The following is a 24040-nucleotide window of genomic DNA, read 5'->3' on the forward strand; positions in this document are numbered from 1 at the left end:
GTAGCCTACGTGTTTGATACTGCGTGTTTGGGGAAAATAAAATTACGTCATGACCAATCTCAAATGTTCCTGCTATGACGTATGCTGCTAATGGCCTACTGATTTCAAAACTAATGTGAACTCACCGTGACCCCGACCGTGACTTGTTTGTGGAAGAAAAAATACGATACCGACTTGGTCTATTTTTAATAACAGTCAACGGCTATCCTAAAAGCACGAATAACGATGTGGCTTGGCTAATATTAAAATAGTTCATCTCCGTTCAATATTCACCGTTCAAAACTAGATCAGGCAAATAACATTTTTTTTCCATGACTTATACAAAAGGAAACAAGCTTTCATACATATTTTGCATTTATGTTTTTATATATATATATATATATATATATATATATATATATATATATATATATATATATATATATATATATATGTATATATATATATATATATATACATATATATGTGTGTGTGTGTGTGAAATATTAATATGCGTATTCTATGTCAAATATCACACAGCACTGCAGGAAAGTAAAAAGGGTCTATTATTTGTTTAGTAAAGCAGACTTGTAAATGCGAGCAGATGATTAAAAAATTGTTGTGTGAATAGCACAAGACTGTCACTTAATGTGGAACAACGCGATAGCCTGTGTACATTGGTCTACATTTGTTCCAGCGAGAAGGGTCTGAGGACCAGCTGATGTGTACAGGCAGAATTGTACACTTGTGACTGGAGTGTAGTGTACACAAACTTACGCTGTACCAGTCTCTAGCACATCTAGACCACATCTGTAGAACAACCATCTGTAGAACAACCACCTAGATTGCTGACACTGCGGGGATGTGTGAACTCATCGTTTAACCTCACCTCTGCTGAAGCTTTCAAACTGTTGTAGACTGTCGTTAGACTGAGGTACACATTAATTAGTCACTGTAGATAATTTTCTTATTGTTTTAAGTATGATAAGAATAGACCACCGGTTATTAAAGTTGTACACTCCATCCATATGAAATATTAACATTGTTATTATCTAAAATGTTTCACTTACTAGGGAACATTTTATTTCATTTATCATATGTTCATAATAGAAATTTAAAACATACAGCCTCTATATCAGGTGAAATAGTAAAATTGGAATATCCCAGTGTCGTAACAAACCTTTTGGCGTAGTTTGGGTGTCGTGGACATGACACCCCACCCCCGTGTGGTGGCGCTTTTTTCCCTCGAATAATTTTTTTTAGAAAGGCGCCAAATTTTAGAAGACGTTAAAGCCAGGATGTTTATTAAGACAGTTGTGTCTATCTGGCACCCAACCTGTCTGGATATCTGCCAGTGTCCAACCTGTCTGGATATCTGCCAGTGTCCAACCTGTCTGGATATCTGCCAGTGTCCATCCAACCTGTCTGGATATCTGCCAGTGTCCATCCAACCTGTCTGGATATCTGCCAGTGTCCAACCTGTCTAGATATCTGCCAGTGTCCAACCAGTCTGGATATCTGCCAGTGTCCAACCTGTCTGGATATCTGCCAGTGTCCATCCAACCTGTCTGGATATCTGCCAGTGTCCAACCTGTCTAGATATCTGCCAGTGTCCAACCTGTCTGGATATCTGCCAGTGTCCAACCTGTCTGGATATCTGCCAGTGTCCATCCAACCTGTCTGGATATCTGCCAGTGTCCATCCAACCTGTCTGGATATCTGCCAGTGTCCATCCAACCTGTCTAGATATCTGCCAGTTTGACAATGTATAGTGACCCAACATTACACTAAGCCAGCCCCTAACCCACCAAACAGTATCTTTCACCAAATCAGACAGCCTTCTGTCATGTTTGTGTTATGTAATGTGTGTGTTCCGCTTGAGCGCACACACCTCTGCTGTATAGATTCATGAAAACATAGGTGTCAGTATAGGTAGACACACGTAGTTGGGTGTGGTGGGTGGGTGGGTCGACGGAGCCACTTAAAATGTTGAAATAAATGCATGCTAATGTGTAGATAGACGCACTTAGACGTGTAGATAGACCTATTAAGATGTGTAAATAGATCTATTAAATTCGGTGTTTAAATAGACCCGTTAAATTCGGTGTGTAAATAGACCCGTTAAATTCGGTGTGTAAATAGACCCATTAAATTCGGTGTGTAAATAGACCCATTAAATTCGGTGTGTAAATAGACCCATTAAATTCGGTGTGTAGATAGACCAATGAAGCTTTGTGTAATGGATGATTGCAGCTCAAACATTGACGTAAAATCGATGAAGTATCTTCAATAATACACACATCGATTATTTGTTCTCAATAAAAATTACAATTGAACAAACAAATACTGATATGGTTTAACGGTCACCATTCGACTCGAAGAGGCGGACTTATGGAGGTGGTGGCAGTAGGTTTCGATCTCAGTATGTGGGTCCGGAGATATAACGCTCTGAACACATGTAGCTGCGTTGAACACATAACACTGACGTCAATATACACGATGTGCAGCGTGTTTAGCAAATTCGTGCACCGCGTTGTTGGGTCGGGTTAAATTACCCGGCCTTGACCTTAGCCAAACATGGCGTGTAGATATGTCAAGTCTAGCCAAGTCGGTCAGCGATGAGTTGTGTTAACCTACATCGCTTCTTGTAAACAAACAATTTTTTTTCTCTGTGCTCTGGATATAATTCCGCCACCGGCTTGCGTCGAATATAAACTGCCATGTTACACCCATCTACCCCACATCCCCACCCCACATACACCATCTCTCTCAGACAGAAATCACAATCCACGCCTCTTATAACAACACGCCGCGAGATTCTAGATGTTTTTCTTTAGGATTAGAGCCATACACTATACACCACTAGCTAGTCAAGCACCGCACTAAATAGATCTATGAACAGCAGCCCCCCCCCCCGCTCCCCATCCCATCCGAACGACTACGCCCGTGACCGAGTACCTATGTACAATGTTTTTTCTCCAGCTGTCACAATGCGAGGTCGAAGAAACCCCACCCCTGACCAGCCACCCCCGACCCTGCCCCCGTGTAAGGTGTGTGGTGAGCAGGGCACCGGGTTTCATTATGGCGTCACCACGTGTGGAGCCTGTAAGGTGAGTTGACGTCTGCTGGTGTGCTCAGGTGAGGTGACGTCTGCTTGTGTGCTCAGGTGAGTTGACGTCTGCTTGTGTGCTCAGGTGAGTTGACGTCTGCTTGTGTGCTCAGGTGAGTTGACGTCTGCTTGTGTGCTCAGGTGAGTTGACGTCTGCTGTGTGCTCAGGTGAGTTGACGTCTGTTTGTGTGTTCAGGTGAGTTGACGTCTGTTTGTGTGTGTTCAGGTGAGTTGACGTCTGCTATGTGCTCACATTGTCGTAGCAAAATACAACAAAACGCAGAGCTGTGTACATCTTGCTGGGATCTTAGGATGGTCGTGGGACTGACAAATTTTTGCGTGCTCTAGGCTTAAACTTTTCGTCAGACTGAGGCTGAAAATATTCCGCCTCAGCCTGAAAAGTTAGAGAAAAAATTTGCTAAAAGTTATTTAGGATTATTTGTATATGAATTCTTTTAATTTTTTGCTTATCAAACTATTATTATCGTCTTATAAATCTTTGTTATGTGACGAATCGCCCTACTTGAGAATATTTCCGTTTTAACTATAAAATTCTTGTTGACTTATTAAAAAAAATGTTAAACTAGAAATTTGCTTAAGGCCTACAGATAAGTTTAGTCCAAGAGCGGTAATGGCCCATACTCTCGTTAGTTGACAGTGTTTTTAATTCCATTGTGTGCAGGGCTTCTTCAGGAGAAGTCTGGTCCGCCAAGAGCCGTACGTTTGTGTGGGAGCCGGAAATTGCCGGGTAGGACCTGAAACAAAACGCCGGAAAAGTTGCCCCAAATGCCGGCATGAAAAGTGCCTAGCGGTGGGGATGAGCAAGGGAGGTAAGTATAAAAATATTTTAACGAAAGTTAGGTCACTTGTTTTCAGCCCTTATTACCTAACAGATTAGTGACAAAAATTAGAATGCCGTAGTCAAATTGCTATCTTGTCGCGTATACTAAAATGCTTGTCTAGTCAAATAATTGATTAAACCAAAACTCTTATGACACGGTTACCTCCCCTCTCCAGCTATTAAGACGGGTCGCTACTCTTACGTCAAGAAATCTCACGACTTGATGGAGGTGATCCAGCATCACGTGGTTCCCTTCAACTGCAGTAACTCGTCCACTGACTCGACCAGCGACAGTAACTCGTTCAGTGACTCGACATATTTCAGTGTGAATAAACCGTTCACAGAAGACCATATGGGGAGTAACTCGCCTACAACATGCAGTGACCTTAGCAACCAGACAGCTGAAGACAGCCCACCTGTGCCAGTCTCTAGACAAGAGACCAGCTCTGGGCCTGCAAGTCTATCCAGCACAGCTATAGTTCTCTCCCCTTCCAGCTCCACTACTTCTGTGATGCCCTCCCCTTACAACTCCCCCATCTCTGAAAGCCCCAGGGGAAGACAACTGCTGTTTACAGACGAGTACCTTCCCCTGTTCAATACCCTTCAGACGAGCGAGACAATACCAGACCCCTCCCACTTACTTGATGAAGCAGAAGACCACGTTCAACCAAGCGTGTCCACAAGTCAGCCAACCAGCTCTATATATCACAATTATTCCCAGATTCTAGATCATTACTGGACTGATATTCCCTCGCCATCTATACTGGCGTCCCCTTCTGTGTCGGGGTCTGTATCGACCATACATCACCCTGTTCCTCAGACTTCAGACAATCTGGAACCTTCGCTTGTTGAGTGTCTTGACTCGGCGTACCCCGGCGACCCAGAAATACTGAGCACAACTATCCCCTACCCAGACATCTCGCCCACTGTACAGCCTGGCCCCCCAGATAATCTGTCCCCACCCCCCAGCACTGGGGTTGACCTCTGTGATCACCCCACACCCACCCAGCCTTTATGTGGAGACTACTCTGAGAGGACGACGTCCACAGGCGTGTCACGTGATGAGGGACTCATGCAGGAGGAAACCAGTTTCAATCTCGCGACAGTTGCTGGGGATCTCGTCAACTGGAGGCGGGAATGCTGGGAAGACGGCCATTTTGAAACAGACGGTGATTTACATGAAAGCTATGTCACGAAAAACTATGAGGGAGGCAACTCGTTTGTACAAGGTCATCTGTGCTTACAGGAAGGTCATCCATGTTTACAGGAAGTCCATCCATACGTAGAGGAAGACCCCATATGCGTCAGACCAGCAGAGCCACACAACCACGAAGCACCTGACCCCACCCCTAAAGAACCCCCGCCTACCGACCCCCACAACCCCGAGGAAAGCTTCTTCCGCCAGCTGACCCCATTCAGCCTGACAGAACCGGCCCGACCAGCCGCGGAACCAGACGGCACCGCGACCCGTCGGCTCCACAACAACAGCGTGGAGTACCAGCACAAATATCTGCCGTGGTGCGAGTTCACTGAAGCGGAACTCGATGACGTCATAGCATCCCTCAAGAAATCCCACTCCAGGTTTGTCGGTCTGGACAGCAACCAGCTGTCAGAGAAGGAAATCTCAGAGAAAGAAAGTCTGTTCAGGGTACGGTGTTTCCTTGTGTGTTTACACTCCTACCCCACTTCGTTTCATTGATTTCTTATGATAATGGTATTTGAACTTAACATTGCCATATCGTATTTTTATTGATAAATTCTATTTGAAAATTTTGTTTTACCATTTGAATTTCAGAGTACAAAATTGGTTTGATCCGTAAATGATCATTCCTGTCTTTAGAGCAACCGGCTGTTTTTACAGATGCATGTGTTTAAATTGGTTTAAAGCACACCGTGTTTACTACATTAGAATTGTAGCTTGTGACCTTGATTGTATGTGCTGTGTGTATTGACCAAACGTGACCTCTGACCTACATTGACTCACCAGAACATGTTCCTGTACAACAGTGTGGGCACGCGTGAGCACCCAGCCATCAGCAAGGAACTTTACTACGACATCCTCGAGTCGACCGGCCTTGACATTGACGGCAGGAAGACATGCGCGGAGGTGTGGGCCAAGCTGATGGACATGAACCTTCAGAACACCATCCGGTTCGTGCGCTCTCTGCCGGGGTTCAAGGACATCTGTCTGGAGGATAAGGTCACGTTAGCCAAGTGTGAGCACAATATCATATTCTCCTTCCCATCTGACCTTGACCTTTTCAATCACATTCTGATCATTTTGTCCTTCCCATCTAAACTGGATCATTTCAATCACAATCTGAACACATCCCCATTACACGGTTAAACACAGTAATGCCTCCATCACATCTAAAGGTAATTAACGAACGGGTTAAGAATTGTATCCCCTTTCCATGATCACTCTCTCCTCCAACCGTTAGAAGCACCCCTACATCGTAAGGAACTAGATCTATCTTTTTGAAAATCAACGTCAAAATGTACACAAGTACAAATGTGTGTGTCGTTTTTAACTTGCTCACAGCGTAAAGACAAAATTTATTACTATTGTGACATGATATCTAATTGATCAAATTAATCATTTCTTTATTTTCGCTATACCCTTCAAGGCCTTGTATTATAATTATTGTCTTTTCTATTGATGTCATTTCTTTAGTTACCACTATGACGTTACAATTTTTGCTGTAACTCTAAAAAGTGAAATCTTGTGTGGCTAGTTACAGTTGCTAAAAGTGTATGTTGTGTGTTGCAACTGTTGTTGTGTGTATCAACTGTTGTTGTGTGTTCCAGCCTCCATGGGCGACTACCTGATCCTGAGCATCTGTTGTGTGTTGCAACTGTTGCTGTGTGTATCAACTATTGTTGTGTGTTCCAGCCTCCATGGGCGACTACCTGATCCTGAGCATCTGTTGTGTGTTGCATCTGTTGTGTGTATCAACTGTTGTTGTGTGTTCCAGCCTCCATGGGCGACTACCTGATCCTGAGCATCTTCCGAGGTGTGAACGCCAGACAGGACACGATCGTGCACGCCGAGCACAAGATTGTCCTACCTGTGGGGTACCTGCTCAGTGTCTTCCCAGACATTCAGGTGGTTTTAAACGGCATCACCACCATGTCGACACGACTTAAGGAGCTCAAACTTACGGTCGATGAAATTATCATCATGAAGGCCATCGTGATTATGTCCCCTGGTTAGTATTTTCCAATACCATGTAATAAAAAATATAAAAAATATACCCGGAGGCTGGAAAAGTATTTTCCGTAAATTAAATTAAAACGATATATTATTTGCTACTAATGGGTAGATAAACTAAGTGATATAACAATGGTCGCCAGGGGCGGTGTTCTTAGTAAATATTTTATCTAGTCAACACGCGTTACTTGCTAACACACAAAAGTGTTAATATTTTGAGAGCATAGATGTATACATTAAATAATTTATTAGATGTTAAAACAAATTACTATTTTACCAAAGCCCCTCCCCCACCCGATCTTTTAGTCTGTTTTTCGCAGCTTTTAGCAGAGAATATGAGTATTGTTTTTAAGTTAGTGAATATAAGTATCCACTGAATCTCGAATGTTCTACCCCTCAGACCGCGAGAGCCTGCGAGAACACGAGAAGGTCTACGCCCTCTACTGGAAGCTCCACTGCTGCCTGATTCTGTGCCTGTGGCGCCGCCTGCCCTCCCCCCTGCGGCACTACTCCCGGATCATCTCCGTGTTGACTGACATGCGCCTCATCTCCGACTCCACCAGCAAGAGCTACCAGAGCTTCAAGCCGGAGCTGCTCAAGCTGACCCAGCACATCAAGATCCCGCTCTACCTGGAGCTCTTCTACGGCGGGGCGTTCGATGCTCAGGTCTAAACCCCGCCCCCTCCACCACCATCAATGCTCAGGTCTAACCCGTCACCCCCCTCCCAATGATGCTCAGGTCTAAGGACCCCCCCCCCCCTCCACCACCATCGAAGATCCGGTCTAAAGACCCCCCTCCTCACATCAATGTTCAGGTCTACCCCACTCCCTTAACCTATGCTTAGGTCTAACTATCCCCAACTCATTGCTATTCAGGTCTTACGACTACCCCCCACCAATGCTCAAGTATGACGTAACCTTCGGTACCATCATCAATGCCCAGGCCTAGCGCACCCCCCTCCCCCATTGATGTTCAGGTATAAGGCCTCCCTCACCAATGTTCAAGTAAGACGACACTTCCCCCACCTCCCCTCACCAATAAAAAACAACCTGTAAATTTGTAAAAATCTTTTTGCAATCAAAACACATTGCTTGTACTAGTGCCTTGACAGCAGTCGTAAGTGTTTGAGTGGATATATTTGTTTATAGGTCTACTTTATTTTCTGAAAACGTGCCCCCCCCCCTACGTACCGGCTGGACACCCCCTAGAGCCGCCTCTACCCTCAACACCAAGAAGACATGAACAGAGCGTGTGTTCGTCGTCTGCCGCCTAGCTTCACCTGCCAAACTGCTATCGACTGCTAGCCAGCTGTACGCGTGTGATCAGTCTATCCCAGCAGTAAAAAAAATAACTGGAGCAAGATCACACTTCTTCCATCGTCACACGACCTTTAACCTGTGTTGACAAGAACCACCCGATTCACCCCCACCCCTCCTCTCTTAAATAATGTAGATATTGATTTCACAAGGATGCAAATGACTACAAAACAAGTAAATCAATCAGAGGTTGACAGTAATGGACCGTTTAGATTTATTGTTTGTTTCTTAAGGCACGCTGCAGATGGGCGAGAGAGATAGTGATTGGATGAGATGATGAACTTCTATATACACATTACAACAAACTGGTTTAAAGATTATAAAATGTTGGGATACAAAAATACACGGAGATTAAAAACCATTTCTGTCAACGTTCGTCTGTTTACAACCTGTCAATATTGGGATTGTCTTGTTGGTTGTGTATGTACATTTGTAGGTCATTTATGGCTGTAAGTTTGGGTCGTTTATAGCTGTAAGTTTAGGTCATAGCTCAGTTCATCAACAAGAACTGCAATCCAAACGATGTTTGTTATCGATGGTCAAATGTAACTGCAAATTTGATGGTTGTCCAACCCTGTCAAACGTAACTGTAAATTTGATGGTTGTCCTTGTTTGTCAAACGTAACTGTAAATTTGATGGTTGTCCTACTTTGTCAAACGTAACTGTAAATTTGATGGTTGTCCTTCTTTGTCAAACGTAACTGTATATTTGATGGTTGTCCTACTTTGTCAAACGTAACTGTAAATTTGATGGTTGTCCCACTGTCAAACGTAACAGTAAATTTGATGTCTGTCCCACCCTGTCAAACGTAACTGTAAATTTGATGATTGTCCAACCCTGTCAAACGTAACTGTAAATTTGATGATTGTCCAACCCTGTCAAACGTAACTGTAAAATTTGATGATTGTCCCACCCTGTCAAACGTAGCTGTAAATTTGATGGTTGTCCAACCCTGTCAAACGTAGCTGTAAATTTGATGGTTGTCCAACCCTGTCAAACGTAACTGTAAATTTGATGGTTGTCCAACCCTGTCAAACGTAACTGTAAATGTTATGGTTGTCTAACCCTGTCAAACGTAGCTGTAAATGTTATGGTTGTCTAACCCTGTCAAACGTAACTGTAAATTTGATGGCTGTCCTACCCTGTCAAACGTAACTGTAAATTTGATGGCTGTCCTACCCTGTCAAATGTAACTGTAAATTTGATGGTTGTCTAACCCTGTCAAACGTAACTGTAAACCTTGTAGCTGTCGAGTCGGGCGATAATCTCTGGATGAGTGGTTTTAGCCACCTCCATGACCGTGTCGATGTTGGCGTTGATCCGTTTCCGGTCTCTGTTGTAGATGCCTGCTATCTGTCTGACGTCATCCACCATTGGGGGCGGGGCGGTGGCCACATCGAGGGCGCACTCGTAGCTGATCCTCCTATCTGGCGCCCCCAGGAACTCTGCCAGCTGAGGGGAGGGGATGAGATGGAGGTACAGCAGGATATGAGTTTGTTAAAAGAACATTTATGGGACGGAGTGGCCTAGCGGTAGAGAGCTGGACTGCTAACCCGTAAGTCTCGAGTTCGAATCCGGGTTCAAAGTCAGTACGCCGTCCCTGAGTCCACCAAGCTCTGATGGGTACCTAATTCACGTTAGGGTAAGTAAAGGCGGCTGGGCATAGCGCTGACCACACTATATCTTCATATGCCGAGGTCACAGAAACAAGTGAACTCTACTTCACTTACCCCGTAGACCGTCAGGTTAGTAGTATATTAGGTCCCTTTTGGGTCGGTTTTTTGGCGGAGGAGCGCAGGGTGAGGAACAATGACATATAGTAAAATACTCGGGAGCAGGATGCGCGGGATGCGCAATGACATATAGCAAAATACTCCCAGCCTGGCGCATCGGGATGGTGAGGAGCGGATGAGCAGGATGCGCAGGATGCGCAAAGACATATAGTAAAATACTACGCCAACTGGGGTTGGCGGAGGTGGTGGGGAAGTAGGTCACCTTTTGGTGACCTTGTGACGTAATCATTGACCTTGTGACGTAATTAGTGACTTTGTGACGTCATCACTGACCTAGTTACGTAATTTTAATGCGTTTTTAATTAGTTTTAATTTAATTTTTAAATTTTAATTAGTTTTTTTTTTTTTAATTAGTTACGTAATTTAATTACTTTGTTTGTATTTTGTTTTTTAAATTTTAATTAATTTTAGTTTATTTTTTTTAATTTTTAAATTTTTTAAATTATTAATTTTAAATTTTATATTTGTTTATTTGTTTACTTGTTGTTTAATTTAATTACTTTGTTTATATTGTGTAATTTTTATTAACGAGTTACGTAATTTGATTATTTGTTTACTTTTTAATTATTTTTATTGACGAGTTACGTAATTTGATTATTTGTTTACTTTTTAATTATTTTTATTTTGTTTATTTTTAATTTTATTTTATTTTATAATTAGTTAAATTATTATTAACTAGTTACGTAATTTGATTTTAATTACTTTTGTTTATTTATTTATTTGATATATTTCTTTTCTTTGTTGTTTAATGTTGTTTATTTATTTGAATGTATGTATGTTTTAAATAAAAGACTAACACTAGCATGTACTAGAACAGTCTTTGTATAGGGACCATTCTCCAACACAACGAACGTTACAAAAATAGAACATCCATTAAAGATAACGATCAGCCACAGCTGTTACGTATCGACCCGCCCGCGAAGTTTTCTCACCGCTGCCCGTTTTAATGGGAATGTATTGATCGCAGCCGCTGGCCCATCACAGCATGATGTCCCACCTAATTAAATTTTTTTGTTATGCTTCACCGAGTTACCCCCGCTCGGTTGACGGGTTATGGTAATTAACGACATACATTAAGTAGCTTTCCGCGAAGCACTTAGGTCATTATGCAACAGCTGTTGTGCGACAGCTGGTGCTGTAATTAGGCCGTTCAACCGGATAAATGACCGCGAAAATTGTGTTCTAATCACTTCAACTTCGGACTTCAAATCAAGCGTCACCGCGACTTATCCAGCCTGCGACCTCTGTTGACTCCTGAGACTAAACCCACGCCAGCTTTACCAACCATCACATCCACCTAACCCTATACGGACCACATCTTTTGTGCGTGTTTATTCTATTAAAGGTAAGGTTAATATTACTTTTTGTTTTAAGGGAGCTAACCCCATTAAAATACCCTTTAAATAAATAAGTATCTAAATAAGTATTCATATGTATTCCTTTTAGTGTACAACCGACCCTACGAGACAGACTAACCATCGACCGAACCTATTGAGCTACCTACCCATCCCCGAGGCACCCACTGAACCAAACGTTCCAGCTACATCCAACTACACCATTTCGGATCTCCACACACAGCTAACTTCACGTTCAGCTTACGCGTTCAAACCCATAGGTACGTTCATTTTTAATTTTGTTTTAAGTATGATTTTTGTTTCATGCATTTTATTTTATGTATTTATTTTTATTCTACAGCCAGTGACCTACCCAGTCATCCAACTACTAGACACTTCGTCAATAATGCAAACCGCCCAGTCTACCACCCATCCAGCCATGAGCCGTAACAAGTGTGACATATGCAACCGTGTGTTCACCCGCAAAGACGGTTTGACAAGACATCACGACTCTGTTCACCGCCGACAAGGACATCTCTGTACAACATGCGGGAATCTATTTACACGACTTGACAATTTAACAAGACATTGTAAAACAACACACACCAACCAAACATCACCGACCGACACCCCATCAGCAACCGATAGACAAACTCCACAACCACTATACGTGACCGACAGACAAACCATGCAACCCCTAGCAGCGATCCAAACAACTCGTACCATGACCAACACTATTCCATTAAAGCGACATACGATGTATGACGACATACCAAACAACAAACGCGTAAAGACTAACAACGACAGTAACGTTAATTCACACACCACTATTTTTCCTGTAGACGACCTACCCATGATACGTTATACATGTGACATATGTGAGCATGCATTCACCTGCAAACATGGTTTGAAACGACATCACGATACGGCACACAGACGACGAAGACATACATGTAGAGAATGTTTGCAAGAATTTACAAGAAAATATAATTTAACGAACCACTATAAAATACCACACACCATCAAAACATTACCAGACGACACATCAGCGACCGACACGAATATCCCATAGGATGACTTCTCACAGACATCTCCTTACACCCAACACAGAAACTCACTTTCTTACTTTTATATTAAAAGACAAGTAGACACAATGTGACATCTCCCCTAGACTGTAGACCGATGGGGTTGTTTTTATTCAATAAAAATTTATTATATATGGTCTTTTGTGATTTTTTAATGTGTTATTGTTTTGTTACTTGTCCCTGAAAGTTATGTAACTCGGTATCCTGTATAAGAGGTATGACTGGAATCAAAATCACGGGAGAGAACGTGACGTACATCGCGATATTTGAAAACAGGGCGATGTTTAACCTCAACCAAAAAAGACAATGAACCTAGAAGGAAGACGAATATATATCTTAGTCTTGCAGCAGATTACCTTCCCATGTTCGCTTTAGTATTACAGTTTTCATCAAACTTCTTTTTGACTTGAACTTCGTTAATTTTTAAGAAAGTTTACTTATACATAATACATTACGTCTAATGACAATTTTTTATTTTTACCACTCAATGTATTTTCTTTTTCTATATCTTACATTGTCATCTTAATTTTTGATCACCTTAGTAAAAATTTGCTTAAGATTATAAACTTCAAGTTTTAAAAAACAACAACGTTATAGTACGTCGTGTCAAATGACACACCGTTTAAAATGTCTACATTTAAAGTTCACCAAAATAATGACGTAAAATCTAAATATGATATGACGTTAGCATACATATCATTCAACCTAATCACTCTAAAGTACAAATCAATAATTTTTATTGATTAAGGGGCTGGGTGAGTTATTTTTATTCGGGTGCCCAGGGAAGGTTTGGAGTTGGTTGGGACAGATTTTATACACGAGTCGGTGACGTTTTCACCGAGGCAGGGTTCGAATCTAGACCATGCATGTTTTGGAATTGTTAGGGAGAGTTAAACTAAGGTTGGTGAAGTTTTCACCGAGGTTGATTTTGAACTCGGAACATTCATGTTTTGGAATCGGTAGGTGTAGAGTCCATACTAGGGTCGGGGAGTTTTGCTAACACTGAGGCAGGTTGCAAAGTTGGCACATGCATGTTTAGGAATTGATGGTAGCCGAGTTCATACTAGTGTCGGTGAAGGTTGGTTTTGATCTCGGAACATGTATGTTTTGAAATTGTTGGTAACCGAGTTCATACTAGGGTCAGAGGAGTTTTTGTTAACACCGAGGCAGGTTGCAAAGTTGGTACATGCATGTTTAGGAATTGTTGGTAGCCGAGTTCATACTAGTGTCGGTGAAGGTTGGTTTTGAACTCGGAGCATGCATGTTTTGAAATTGTTGGTAACCGAGTTCAGACTAGGGACGGGGGTGTTTTCACCGAGGCAGGTTACAAAGTTCGTATATGCATCATTGGAATTGTTAGGTAGAGTTAAACTAAGGTCGGTGAAGTTTTCACCGATGTAGGTTACAAAGTTGGTACATGGATGTTTAGGAATTGATGGCAGTCGAGTTCATACTAGGGTCGGGGAATTTTGTTAGCACTGAGGCAGGTTGGAAAGTTGTTACATGCATGTTTGGGAATTGTTGGTAGCCGAGTTCATACTAGTGTCGGTGAAGGTTGGTTTTGAACTCGGAACATGCATGTTTGGGAATTGTTGGTAGCCGAGTTCATACTAGTGTCGGTGAAGGTTGGTTTTGAACTCGGAACATGCATGTTTTGGAATTGTTGGTAGCCGAGTTCATACTAGTGTCGGTGAAGGTTGGTTTTGAACTCGGAACATGCATGTTTTGGAATCGGTAGGTGTAGAGTCCATACTAAGGTCGGTGAAGTTTTCACCGATGGTGGTTTCAAAGTTAGTACAGGCATGTTTTGGAAGTGTTAGGGGCCGAGTTCATAGTAGTGTCGGTGAAGGTTGGTTTTGAACTCGGAACATGCATGTTTTGAAATTGTTGGTAACCGAGTTCATACTAGGGACGGGGGCGAGGGCGGCGGACAAAGTTGTCGATGTAGGTAGGGTGCAAGAGATATTCAACGAGGAGTGGTGTCTATAAGTTATGTATCCCAGTCTGTTGGAGTGGTTTCTAGGGGGTTGTAATATTAGTTGAATAAATATTTGTCTGTAGGATTGTCATATAGCCTTTGTCTCTTAAATGGAATAGGTATAGTGCGGGTAGTAGTAGTAGTACGGTCTGTTTATCTAACGGTTGGTATTGAGGTTAGTGTGATGACGCAAGGTTGGATGGGAGAAGGGGAACGGGGTTGCGGACAAAGGGAAGGGGAAGGGCGAATAGTGATAAAAATAACTCACCCAGCCCCTTAATCAATAAAAATTATTGATTTGTACTTTAGAGTGATTAGGTTGAATGATATGTATGCTAACGTCATATCATATTTAGATTTTACGTCATTATTTTGGTGAACTTTAAATGTAGACATTTTAAACGGTGTGTCATTTGACACGACGTACTATAACGTTGTTGTTTTTTAAAACTTGAAGTTTATAATCTTAAGCAAATTTTTACTAAGGTGATCAAAAATTAAGATGACAATGTAAGATATAGAAAAAGAAAATACATTGAGTGGTAAAAATAAAAAATTGTCATTAGACGTAATGTATTATGTATAAGTAAACTTTCTTAAAAATTAACGAAGTTCAAGTCAAAAAGAAGTTTGATGAAAACTGTAATACTAAAGCGAACATGGGAAGGTAATCTGCTGCAAGACTAAGATATATATTCGTCTTCCTTCTAGGTTCATTGTCTTTTTTGGTTGAGGTTAAACATCGCCCTGTTTTCAAATATCGCGATGTACGTCACGTTCTCTCCCGTGATTTTGATTCCAGTCATACCTCTTATACAGGATACCGAGTTACATAACTTTCAGGGACAAGTAACAAAACAATAACACATTAAAAAATCACAAAAGACCATATATAATAAATTTTTATTGAATAAAAACAACCCCATCGGTCTACAGTCTAGGGGAGATGTCACATTGTGTCTACTTGTCTTTTAATATAAAAGTAAGAAAGTGAGTTTCTGTGTTGGGTGTAAGGAGATGTCTGTGAGAAGTCATCCTATGGGATATTCGTGTCGGTCGCTGATGTGTCGTCTGGTAATGTTTTGATGGTGTGTGGTATTTTATAGTGGTTCGTTAAATTATATTTTCTTGTAAATTCTTGCAAACATTCTCTACATGTATGTCTTCGTCGTCTGTGTGCCGTATCGTGATGTCGTTTCAAACCATGTTTGCAGGTGAATGCATGCTCACATATGTCACATGTATAACGTATCATGGGTAGGTCGTCTACAGGAAAAATAGTGGTGTGTGAATTAACGTTACTGTCGTTGTTAGTCTTTACGCGTTTGTTGTTTGGTATGTCGTCATACATCGTATGTCGCTTTAATGGAATAGTGTTGGTCATGGTACGAGTTGTTTGGATCGCTGCTAGGGGTTGCATGGTTTGTCTGTCGGTCACGTATAGTGGTTGTGGAGTTTGTCTATCGGTTGCTGATGGGGTGTCGGTCGGTGATGTTTGGTTGGTGTGTGTTGTTTTACAATGTCTTGTTAAATTGTCAAGTCGTGTAAATAGATTCCCGCATGTTGTACAGAGATGTCCTTGTCGGCGGTGAACAGAGTCGTGATGTCTTGTCAAACCGTCTTTGCGGGTGAACACACGGTTGCATATGTCACACTTGTTACGGCTCATGGCTGGATGGGTGGTAGACTGGGCGGTTTGCATTATTGACGAAGTGTCTAGTAGTTGGATGACTGGGTAGGTCACTGGCTGTAGAATAAAAATAAATACATAAAATAAAATGCATGAAACAAAAATCATACTTAAAACAAAATTAAAAATGAACGTACCTATGGGTTTGAACGCGTAAGCTGAACGTGAAGTTAGCTGTGTGTGGAGATCCGAAATGGTGTAGTTGGATGTAGCTGGAACGTTTGGTTCAGTGGGTGCCTCGGGGATGGGTAGGTAGCTCAATAGGTTCGGTCGATGGTTAGTCTGTCTCGTAGGGTCGGTTGTACACTAAAAGGAATACATATGAATACTTATTTAGATACTTATTTATTTAAAGGGTATTTTAATGGGGTTAGCTCCCTTAAAACAAAAAGTAATATTAACCTTACCTTTAATAGAATAAACACGCACAAAAGATGTGGTCCGTATAGGGTTAGGTGGATGTGATGGTTGGTAAAGCTGGCGTGGGTTTAGTCTCAGGAGTCAACAGAGGTCGCAGGCTGGATAAGTCGCGGTGACGCTTGATTTGAAGTCCGAAGTTGAAGTGATTAGAACACAATTTTCGCGGTCATTTATCCGGTTGAACGGCCTAATTACAGCACCAGCTGTCGCACAACAGCTGTTGCATAATGACCTAAGTGCTTCGCGGAAAGCTACTTAATGTATGTCGTTAATTACCATAACCCGTCAACCGAGCGGGGGTAACTCGGTGAAGCATAACAAAAAAATTTAATTAGGTGGGACATCATGCTGTGATGGGCCAGCGGCTGCGATCAATACATTCCCATTAAAACGGGCAGCGGTGAGAAAACTTCGCGGGCGGGTCGATACGTAACAGCTGTGGCTGATCGTTATCTTTAATGGATGTTCTATTTTTGTAACGTTCGTTGTGTTGGAGAATGGTCCCTATACAAAGACTGTTCTAGTACATGCTAGTGTTAGTCTTTTATTTAAAACATACATACATTCAAATAAATAAACAACATTAAACAACAAAGAAAAGAAATATATCAAATAAATAAATAAACAAAAGTAATTAAAATCAAATTACGTAACTAGTTAATAATAATTTAACTAATTATAAAATAAAATAAAATTAAAAATAAACAAAATAAAAATAATTAAAAAGTAAACAAATAATCAAATTACGTAACTCGTCAATAAAAATAATTAAAAAGTAAACAAATAATCAAATTACGTAACTCGTTAATAAAAATTACACAATATAAACAAAGTAATTAAATTAAACAACAAGTAAACAAATAAACAAATATAAAATTTAAAATTAATAATTTAAAAAATTTAAAAATTTAAAAAAATAAACTCCAATTACGTAACTCGTTAATAATAATTAAACTAATTAAAAAATAAACAAACAAAATATAAACAAAGTATTTAAATTCATTAAAATCAAACAAATAATTAAATTATGTAACTAATTAAAAAACTAATTAAAATTTAAAAATTAAATTCAAACTAATTAAATCAAACTAAAATTAATTAAAATTTAAAAAACAAAATACAAACAAAGTAATTAAATTACGTAACTAATTAAAAAAAAAAAAAAACTAATTAAAATTTAAAAATTAAATTAAAACTAATTAAAAACGCATTAAAATTACGTAACTAGGTCAGTGATGACGTCACAAAGTCACTAATTACGTCACAAGGTCAATGATTACGTCACAAGGTCACCAAAAGGTGACCTACTTCCCCACCACCTCCGCCAACCCCAGTTGGCGTAGTATTTTACTATATGTCTTTGCGCATCCTGCGCATCCTGCTCATCCGCTCCTCACCATCCCGATGCGCCAGGCTGGGAGTATTTTGCTATATGTCATTGCGCATCCCGCGCATCCTGCTCCCGAGTATTTTACTATATGTCATTGTTCCTCACCCTGCGCTCCTCCGCCAAAAAAACCGACCCAAAAGGGACCTAATATACTACTCAGGTTTGAAATTGAACTTTACTTACTTAAAAGAACATTTTAAACCATAAGTTAAAATAATCTCATTTGTATTGTAAGCTAAATTTTAAACCATGGATGACTTGCTGAAGCTTTTAAAGTTATATGTCATTAATGTATTATGTAAATGATACCTTGAGCAACTCCGTTAGAGGGGCCTCTACCAGGTCCTCGTAGAGCAGGACATAGGTGGGCAGGGCGCTGGTCAGCCACGCCCTGTACGTCGGTGCCCACAGGTAGTCGCGCTGCCAGTCTGGAAGATAAGATGGCGGATCACAGGGACCACTAATTCGTCATTCAAGTATTAAGTAATGTCAGTAATTTTCTAGCACTTGACACTAGGGACTGTTGCTTTGTACTCATACAATACATAAGATTTCACAAAACAAACAAAACAACGTCTCCACAGAAATTGCGCAGACAGAGATAGCACAAACAGATATTGCGCAGACAGAAAATTGCGCGGACAAAAAACAACCTTCAACAAACGACCCAATTTCTGAATGTGGTAGCTTCTGCTCCAACCATCGTCAGACTAATGTATCGACACAAGCAGCTCCCCTCCCCCAGAATACACAGCATGTCTGGTACCTATAGCCCGGGGACGGCTTATGTTTTTTCTTCACGATACATAAATGTATGGTACCTATAGTCCTCCCTCCCCTCCCCCACCCTTAACGAAATGTAATTTATATAGAAAATATATACTTTACCAGTGTCCGACCAAACGGAATAATAAGTCCGCCACCCCCTTCCCCTGAGAAAAAAGTCTGATAGAAACACAACATGTCCGGTACCTATAGCCCGGGGACGGAAGAGCTTATGTTTTTCCTCCACGCTGTAGGGGTTGCTGATGACGATGACCCCCCTCTCAAAGTTCTTGTCCGAGGCGGCGTGGGTCTGGATGGCGATCTTCTTGCTCATCTGGTACACGCTGGCCGCGTTGCCGGACTTGAGGTTGGCCATGACGTCATAGATAGAGTCCGTCTCCTCGCCTGAAATCGTAGGTTAAAAAAAGTCAATCAACGATTGGTTTTGTGCGGGCCAGTCATTTTAAACGAAACTGCTGGTCATAATATTTTATTTTCAATTATACTAGTCGTAAAAACAAACAAAAAAGCAGCGAATATAATTACAATGTCTATTAACTTCGAGTTAAAGCAACCTACCCGTCAGCTGTTCGAGAATTTTTCTCAGCCAATCAGTTGTTGCACCGGGAAATGCAACAAGCGCTGTGATTGGATGGGACGTTTTAGCCAACTTCACTTGTCGCGGGCATGTGATGACGTCATCGTTTCCTGCACTTGTGTCGTTTTGAATTGGCGATTGTGGTACGTCTATGAACATGTTGTCTGCGTGAGAGAACAACTCACGACCAGTGCCCTGGCGCTGAGGTTCTGGGGCCAGTGGCTGCTGGCCTGATAGGTCTGGCTGTCCTGGTAGTTGTTGCTGCTGTCCTAACAGCTGCTGCTGCTGTCCTGACAGGTCTGGCTGTCCTGATAGCTGTTGCTGCTGTCCTGAAAGGTCTGGCTGCTGTCCTTGTACTTGCTGCTGTCCTGACAGGTCTGGCTGTCCTGACAGCTGTTGCTGCTGTCCTGACAGCTGTTGCTGCTGTCCTGACAGGTCTGGCTGTCCTGACAGCTGTTGCTGCTGTCCTAACAGCTGTTGCTGCTGTCCTGACAGCTGTTGCTGCTGTCCTAACAGTTGTTGCTGCTGTCCTGACAGGTCTGGCTGTTGTCCTGGCTGTCCTATCAGCTGTTGCTGTACAGCTGCTGCAGGCTGTTGACCAACATCTCGCGAGATCTGCCCGGCCTGTGCCTGGTTTCTCTCCTCTGGTGGTCTCATGGCCTCGGGATCTTGCAAGATTTTTTGTATCGGCTGATCTTGGAGGCTTATGATGCCACTTGCTGGTGCATTATTGTAGGACTGTGGTTGAATGTTGGACGGTTGTTGGATGTTGTTTGACTGTTGGCTGTTGTATGGTAGTTGAATGTTGGATGGTTGATTGTCGGATGGTTGTTGGTTATTGTTTGACTGTTGGCTGTTGTAGGGTGGTTGGTTGTTTGATGGTTGATTGTTGTATGGTTGATTGTTGGATGGTTGGTTGTTTGATGGTTGATTGTTGGATGGTTGATTGTTGGATGGTTGATTGTTTGGAACTTGTAGGCTGTCAACCAGCATTTGATTGTTGGGCGGTTGATTTTGTACATCGGGTTGAAGCTGGTTGTTAGATTGTTGATTGTAAGACGGCTGTTGATTGTTGATATTTTGTAGATTGTTGATATTTTGTTGACTGTTGATATTTTGTTGATTGTTGTTATTTTGTTGATTGTTGATATTTTGTTGATTGTTATTTTCTTGATTGTTGATATTTTGTTGATTGCTGATATTTTGTTGACTGTCAACACCGGGTTGTAGCTCGCTGACCTGAACAACAGCCCATTTTTCATCGTTCACCAACTGGTCGCCCTCGTGTCTGGGTGGTACAGCAGTTGTTGCATTGAGTACAGTGGCGTTGTAAGGCTTCGTGCGGTAAAGCATGAACTCCTCTTCCGTCAGAGGGGTTGGGTTGTCATACTGCGGGTTCAAGTACGAAGAGGCTGTTGTTTTCTTAAACTCATCATCGTATAGACTGGTGGTTTGGTCTGGGGGTATCGGCCCGAACCCAACCCCGTCACTCTGCTCGTCTAAATACTCTGTACCGTTTATAGGCTGCGACTGGTATAAACTGTTGTTGTCTTTATACGTTGGTAAGCTGGCTTTTATATCAACCAGGTTTGTGTTGGGTGGGTCAACTAGCTGTTGGGGTGAAGGGGGACCACCGGGTAGATGGGGTGGTGCTCCCAGGTTCTGCTGGGAGATCTGTGGACGCTGGGTGAGACGCTGAAGTAGATCCTGCAGGGAGTTGAGTAGATCGTTCTCTAGAGGGACGTTGGAGTTGGCGGCTTGAAGCAGCTGGAGCAGCCGTAAAGGATCTCTGTTGTCAGCGGCGTGTCTCTGCTGCTCTGAGGGCTGTTCAGGGGCGAGGATGTTTTCCTGCTGCTGACTCGGCTGGTTCTCTAGCATGTTCATTTGAACAATTCGTCCAACACGTGACTGGGTGTCTGCGTCGTCATGGTTACCTGGTCCGACTTGAATGAGATCATCGTAGATCTTCTTCAGGGGATTGTCGTTCACCGGGGAGCCGTCTTTGACCGCTACTGAATGATCGATGTTGGTCTCATCAATGTCGTCATTAACTATTTCATCTGCTTTAATTTGTTCATAGTATTCTGGCGTCAAAGTCACACTATCGGAGACCATGTTATCATTGTTGATTACTAATCCATCCTCGCCATCGTTTTTATCTGTAATTTCATCGTTGTTTTCTAATTCAACTTTGTCATTGTCATAAATCTTGCCGTCGTATTCAGTTTTTTCTAATTCAACATTTTTATCATTCAATTTCGCCTCGACAAAGCCATCACTTTCCTTGTTCTCGCTCACTTCTTTGTTTCTGTTATTGATGAAAAATTCCTCGTGTTCAAACCTAAAACTTCTGAACGCGTTGCTCGGGTCCACAAAATTAGCCGGCTCTCCTAGTTCTGCATCGAGATCTACGTCGTTTATTTTCTTCTCTTCTCCAGCGTCCCCTGTAGCGAAGGGAAGGAACTTGCGCAAACCGAGCAGCGAGTTAAGGAATGTATCAGGGTCTGCTGCAGGGTTCTCGTACACGACGTCATCAACGTCTGCTTCAGGATTCTGGCTTGTGACGCCTTCTTCTGTCTCGTTAATGACGTCATAGACGGATGGTTCTTCAGGCCCAGGACTGGTTTGACCGACATTCTCCTGGTCTACATCTCCCTGAGAGCTATCCTGGATAGCGTCTACGTTCTGTCCGAATTCGTCCTTGTTTTCGGACACGTCTACCCATGTTCCCAAAACTTGCGAGTTCAACGAACTGTTAGTCCCTCCGCCCTCCCCCTCACCTCTCTTACTGAAGTTCAGTCCAAAATTCGTGTCAACTTCATTCAGAACATTAAACTCCAGAGCGGTTTCCTGAAGCAGCGGTCCACGCTCTTCCTGTGAGTCGTTGGAAGCAGCCTTGACCTTGTGTTGAATGAGATCGTTCGCGGTCTTGTACTGCCTCTCTATGCTGAGGAACAGTACGATGGCGAGAATTGTGCCGAGCAGGAATCTCAGGCCGAATTTTTTCATGGTCTCTTCTGTCATCGGTGCTGACGCCTGCTGAGACGCCCGGGTGTGAGTCGAAGTTGTAACCTACGGGTGTCTGTGTGACTCCAAGTTGTAACTACCAGCTGCTGATATGCCGAGTGCTTTTGATTCAAAGTTGTAACTACCAGCTGCTGATATGCCGAGTGCTTTTGATTCGAAGTTGTAACTAACAGCTGCTGATATGTCGAGTGCTTTTGATTCCAAGTTGTAACTACCAGCTGCTCAGATGCCGAGTGCTTTTGATTTAAAGTTGTAACTACCCGAAGCACATAGGCTTCTTGATTATCTGAAGGAATTTATGGAAGGAGTGATCTGTATAAAATATCTTCACGAAGTTGATTTAAGCGAAAATCATGAAATAATATTTCATCCTAAATACGTTAACAAATAACAAGTTAAACTCACGAATAATGAAAACAATTTTAAATTCTCAAACTGTTAAGATTAATAAATCAAACAGTAGATCTTACAGAGAAGTATTTTATTGTTTACCAATTGTACTTAAGTATATCACACGTCTGAACCATCGAATGTGCACACGAAGACAGATTGGTGTGTAGCTAGTCCATCCAAAAGTCTCATCACTCGTCCACCAGTGAACTCAAGAGATAAACTAAAAGGTGTATTAGTGTCCCTAATACACCAGGTTGGTCATATTCAAATATCGAATATTGATCGGTGCACGTGCTTATCTGGGTCAACGATTGGCCGCAGGAAGATGATGAACGTCATCTTGTTGTTTGGCGCACGTGTCATTTGTTGCTACTAATTAATGATTAAAATTAAGTTAGATTGATTGTTAATATTGCAATGTTTCATAGGAGCTCCTTTTTTAATGTGAGGGTGAGTAATTGTAGGTTTCGGACATGTGGGGGTAGGTTGCGGTAGGTTGGGGTCTTTAAAGGTAGGTTGGTATAGGTAGGTTGGGAGCTTTATATTTGACCAGTGAATATAGTTTGCTGTATGCTTGCATAGAAAATATTTGAGTCTAGTGTGCATGCTACAATTGAAATTACTGCGCACATCTCTTTCGATTTACACTTGTAATATTTTATTACCCCCGGCTTACGACATGAACAGCTTGACTTGAATTCAGTGTGTTTAAGTGTGGTAGGGCTATGGTATGACGTTTGTTAGGGGTGAATTATTTTCTTACGCCTTAACAGTTGTTTAGTATTAGATAGGTTTATGAGGATTGGCCATCTTTAGGTCATCTGAACTACGGTGGCCAAGTTTCTTTAGGTCATCTTATTTACAGCGGCCAAGTTTCTTTAGGTCATCTGAATGACGATGGCCAGGTTTCTTTAGGTCATCTGAATTACGGTGGCCATATTTCCTTAGGTCATCTGAATGACGGTGGCCAGGTTTCTTTAGGTCATCTGATTTACGGTGGCCATGTGTCTTTAGGTCATCTGAATTACGGTGGTTTAGGGTAGATTGGTTAGGCGTGAGCAGGTGTTTAAAATGACAGTTTACGTTATGTTTACAGAACAAGACAAATA

At 41.9% G+C, this 24040-nt stretch overlaps 2 protein-coding genes across 6 annotated transcripts; one reads left to right on the forward strand and one right to left on the reverse strand.

Moving 5' to 3' along the window:
- Nucleotides 1–657: 657 nt before the first annotated feature.
- On the forward strand, nt 658–8595 carry LOC131940755 (uncharacterized). The gene is made up of 7 exons (XM_059299542.1): nt 658–913; nt 2962–3089; nt 3771–3918; nt 4106–5577; nt 5917–6145; nt 6905–7138; nt 7541–8595. The coding sequence occupies exons 2-7, from the start codon at nt 2970–2972 to the stop codon at nt 7810–7812; spliced, it is 2475 nt and encodes an 824-aa protein (XP_059155525.1). The 5' UTR covers nt 658–913; nt 2962–2969; the 3' UTR covers nt 7813–8595.
- Nucleotides 8596–8647: 52 nt separating this feature from the next.
- LOC131940749 (homeobox-like protein HDP1) lies at nt 8648–23162 on the reverse strand. Of its 5 annotated transcripts, none has more exons than XM_059299532.1 (6): nt 23031–23162; nt 22751–22824; nt 19493–22583; nt 19121–19318; nt 18458–18576; nt 8648–9910 (listed from the first exon to the last, which is right to left on the reverse strand). In XM_059299532.1, the coding sequence occupies exons 3-6, from the start codon at nt 22533–22535 to the stop codon at nt 9680–9682; spliced, it is 3591 nt and encodes a 1196-aa protein (XP_059155515.1). In that variant the 5' UTR covers nt 22536–22583; nt 22751–22824; nt 23031–23162; the 3' UTR covers nt 8648–9679. The 5 variants fall into 5 exon arrangements, with proteins under 5 accessions (XP_059155515.1, XP_059155514.1, XP_059155513.1 ...); XM_059299531.1 differs by having other exon boundaries at nt 22661–22824; XM_059299530.1 differs by having other exon boundaries at nt 22616–22824.
- Between the last annotated feature and the right edge of the window lie 878 nt (nt 23163–24040).

Source organism: Physella acuta, unplaced genomic scaffold, assembly GCF_028476545.2.
Source record: "Physella acuta isolate Inbredline_101_S28 unplaced genomic scaffold, ASM2847654v3 ptg000329l, whole genome shotgun sequence".
Classification (NCBI taxonomy): Eukaryota; Metazoa; Mollusca; class Gastropoda; family Physidae; genus Physella; species Physella acuta.

What these genes read in the sequence shown, in the direction of transcription:
- LOC131940755 (XM_059299542.1), top strand. Translation starts at nt 2,970, where the DNA reads ATGCGAGGTCGAAGAAACCCCACCCCTGACCAGCCACCCCCGACCCTG. An exon ending in CCACGTGTGGAGCCTGTAAG is followed by an intron (nt 3,090 to 3,770) that starts GTGAGTTGACGT and finishes CATTGTGTGCAG; the next exon opens with GGCTTCTTCAGGAGAAGTCT. An exon ending in CATCGTGATTATGTCCCCTG is followed by an intron (nt 7,139 to 7,540) that starts GTTAGTATTTTC and finishes TCTACCCCTCAG; the next exon opens with ACCGCGAGAGCCTGCGAGAA.
- LOC131940749 (XM_059299532.1), bottom strand. Translation starts at nt 22,535, where the DNA reads ATGACAGAAGAGACCATGAAAAAATTCGGCCTGAGATTCCTGCTCGGC. An exon ending in AATTCTCGAACAGCTGACGG is followed by an intron (nt 19,319 to 19,492) that starts GTAGGTTGCTTT and finishes CTACGATTTCAG; the next exon opens with GCGAGGAGACGGACTCTATC. An exon ending in CTTCCGTCCCCGGGCTATAG is followed by an intron (nt 18,577 to 19,120) that starts GTACCGGACATG and finishes CTTATCTTCCAG; the next exon opens with ACTGGCAGCGCGACTACCTG.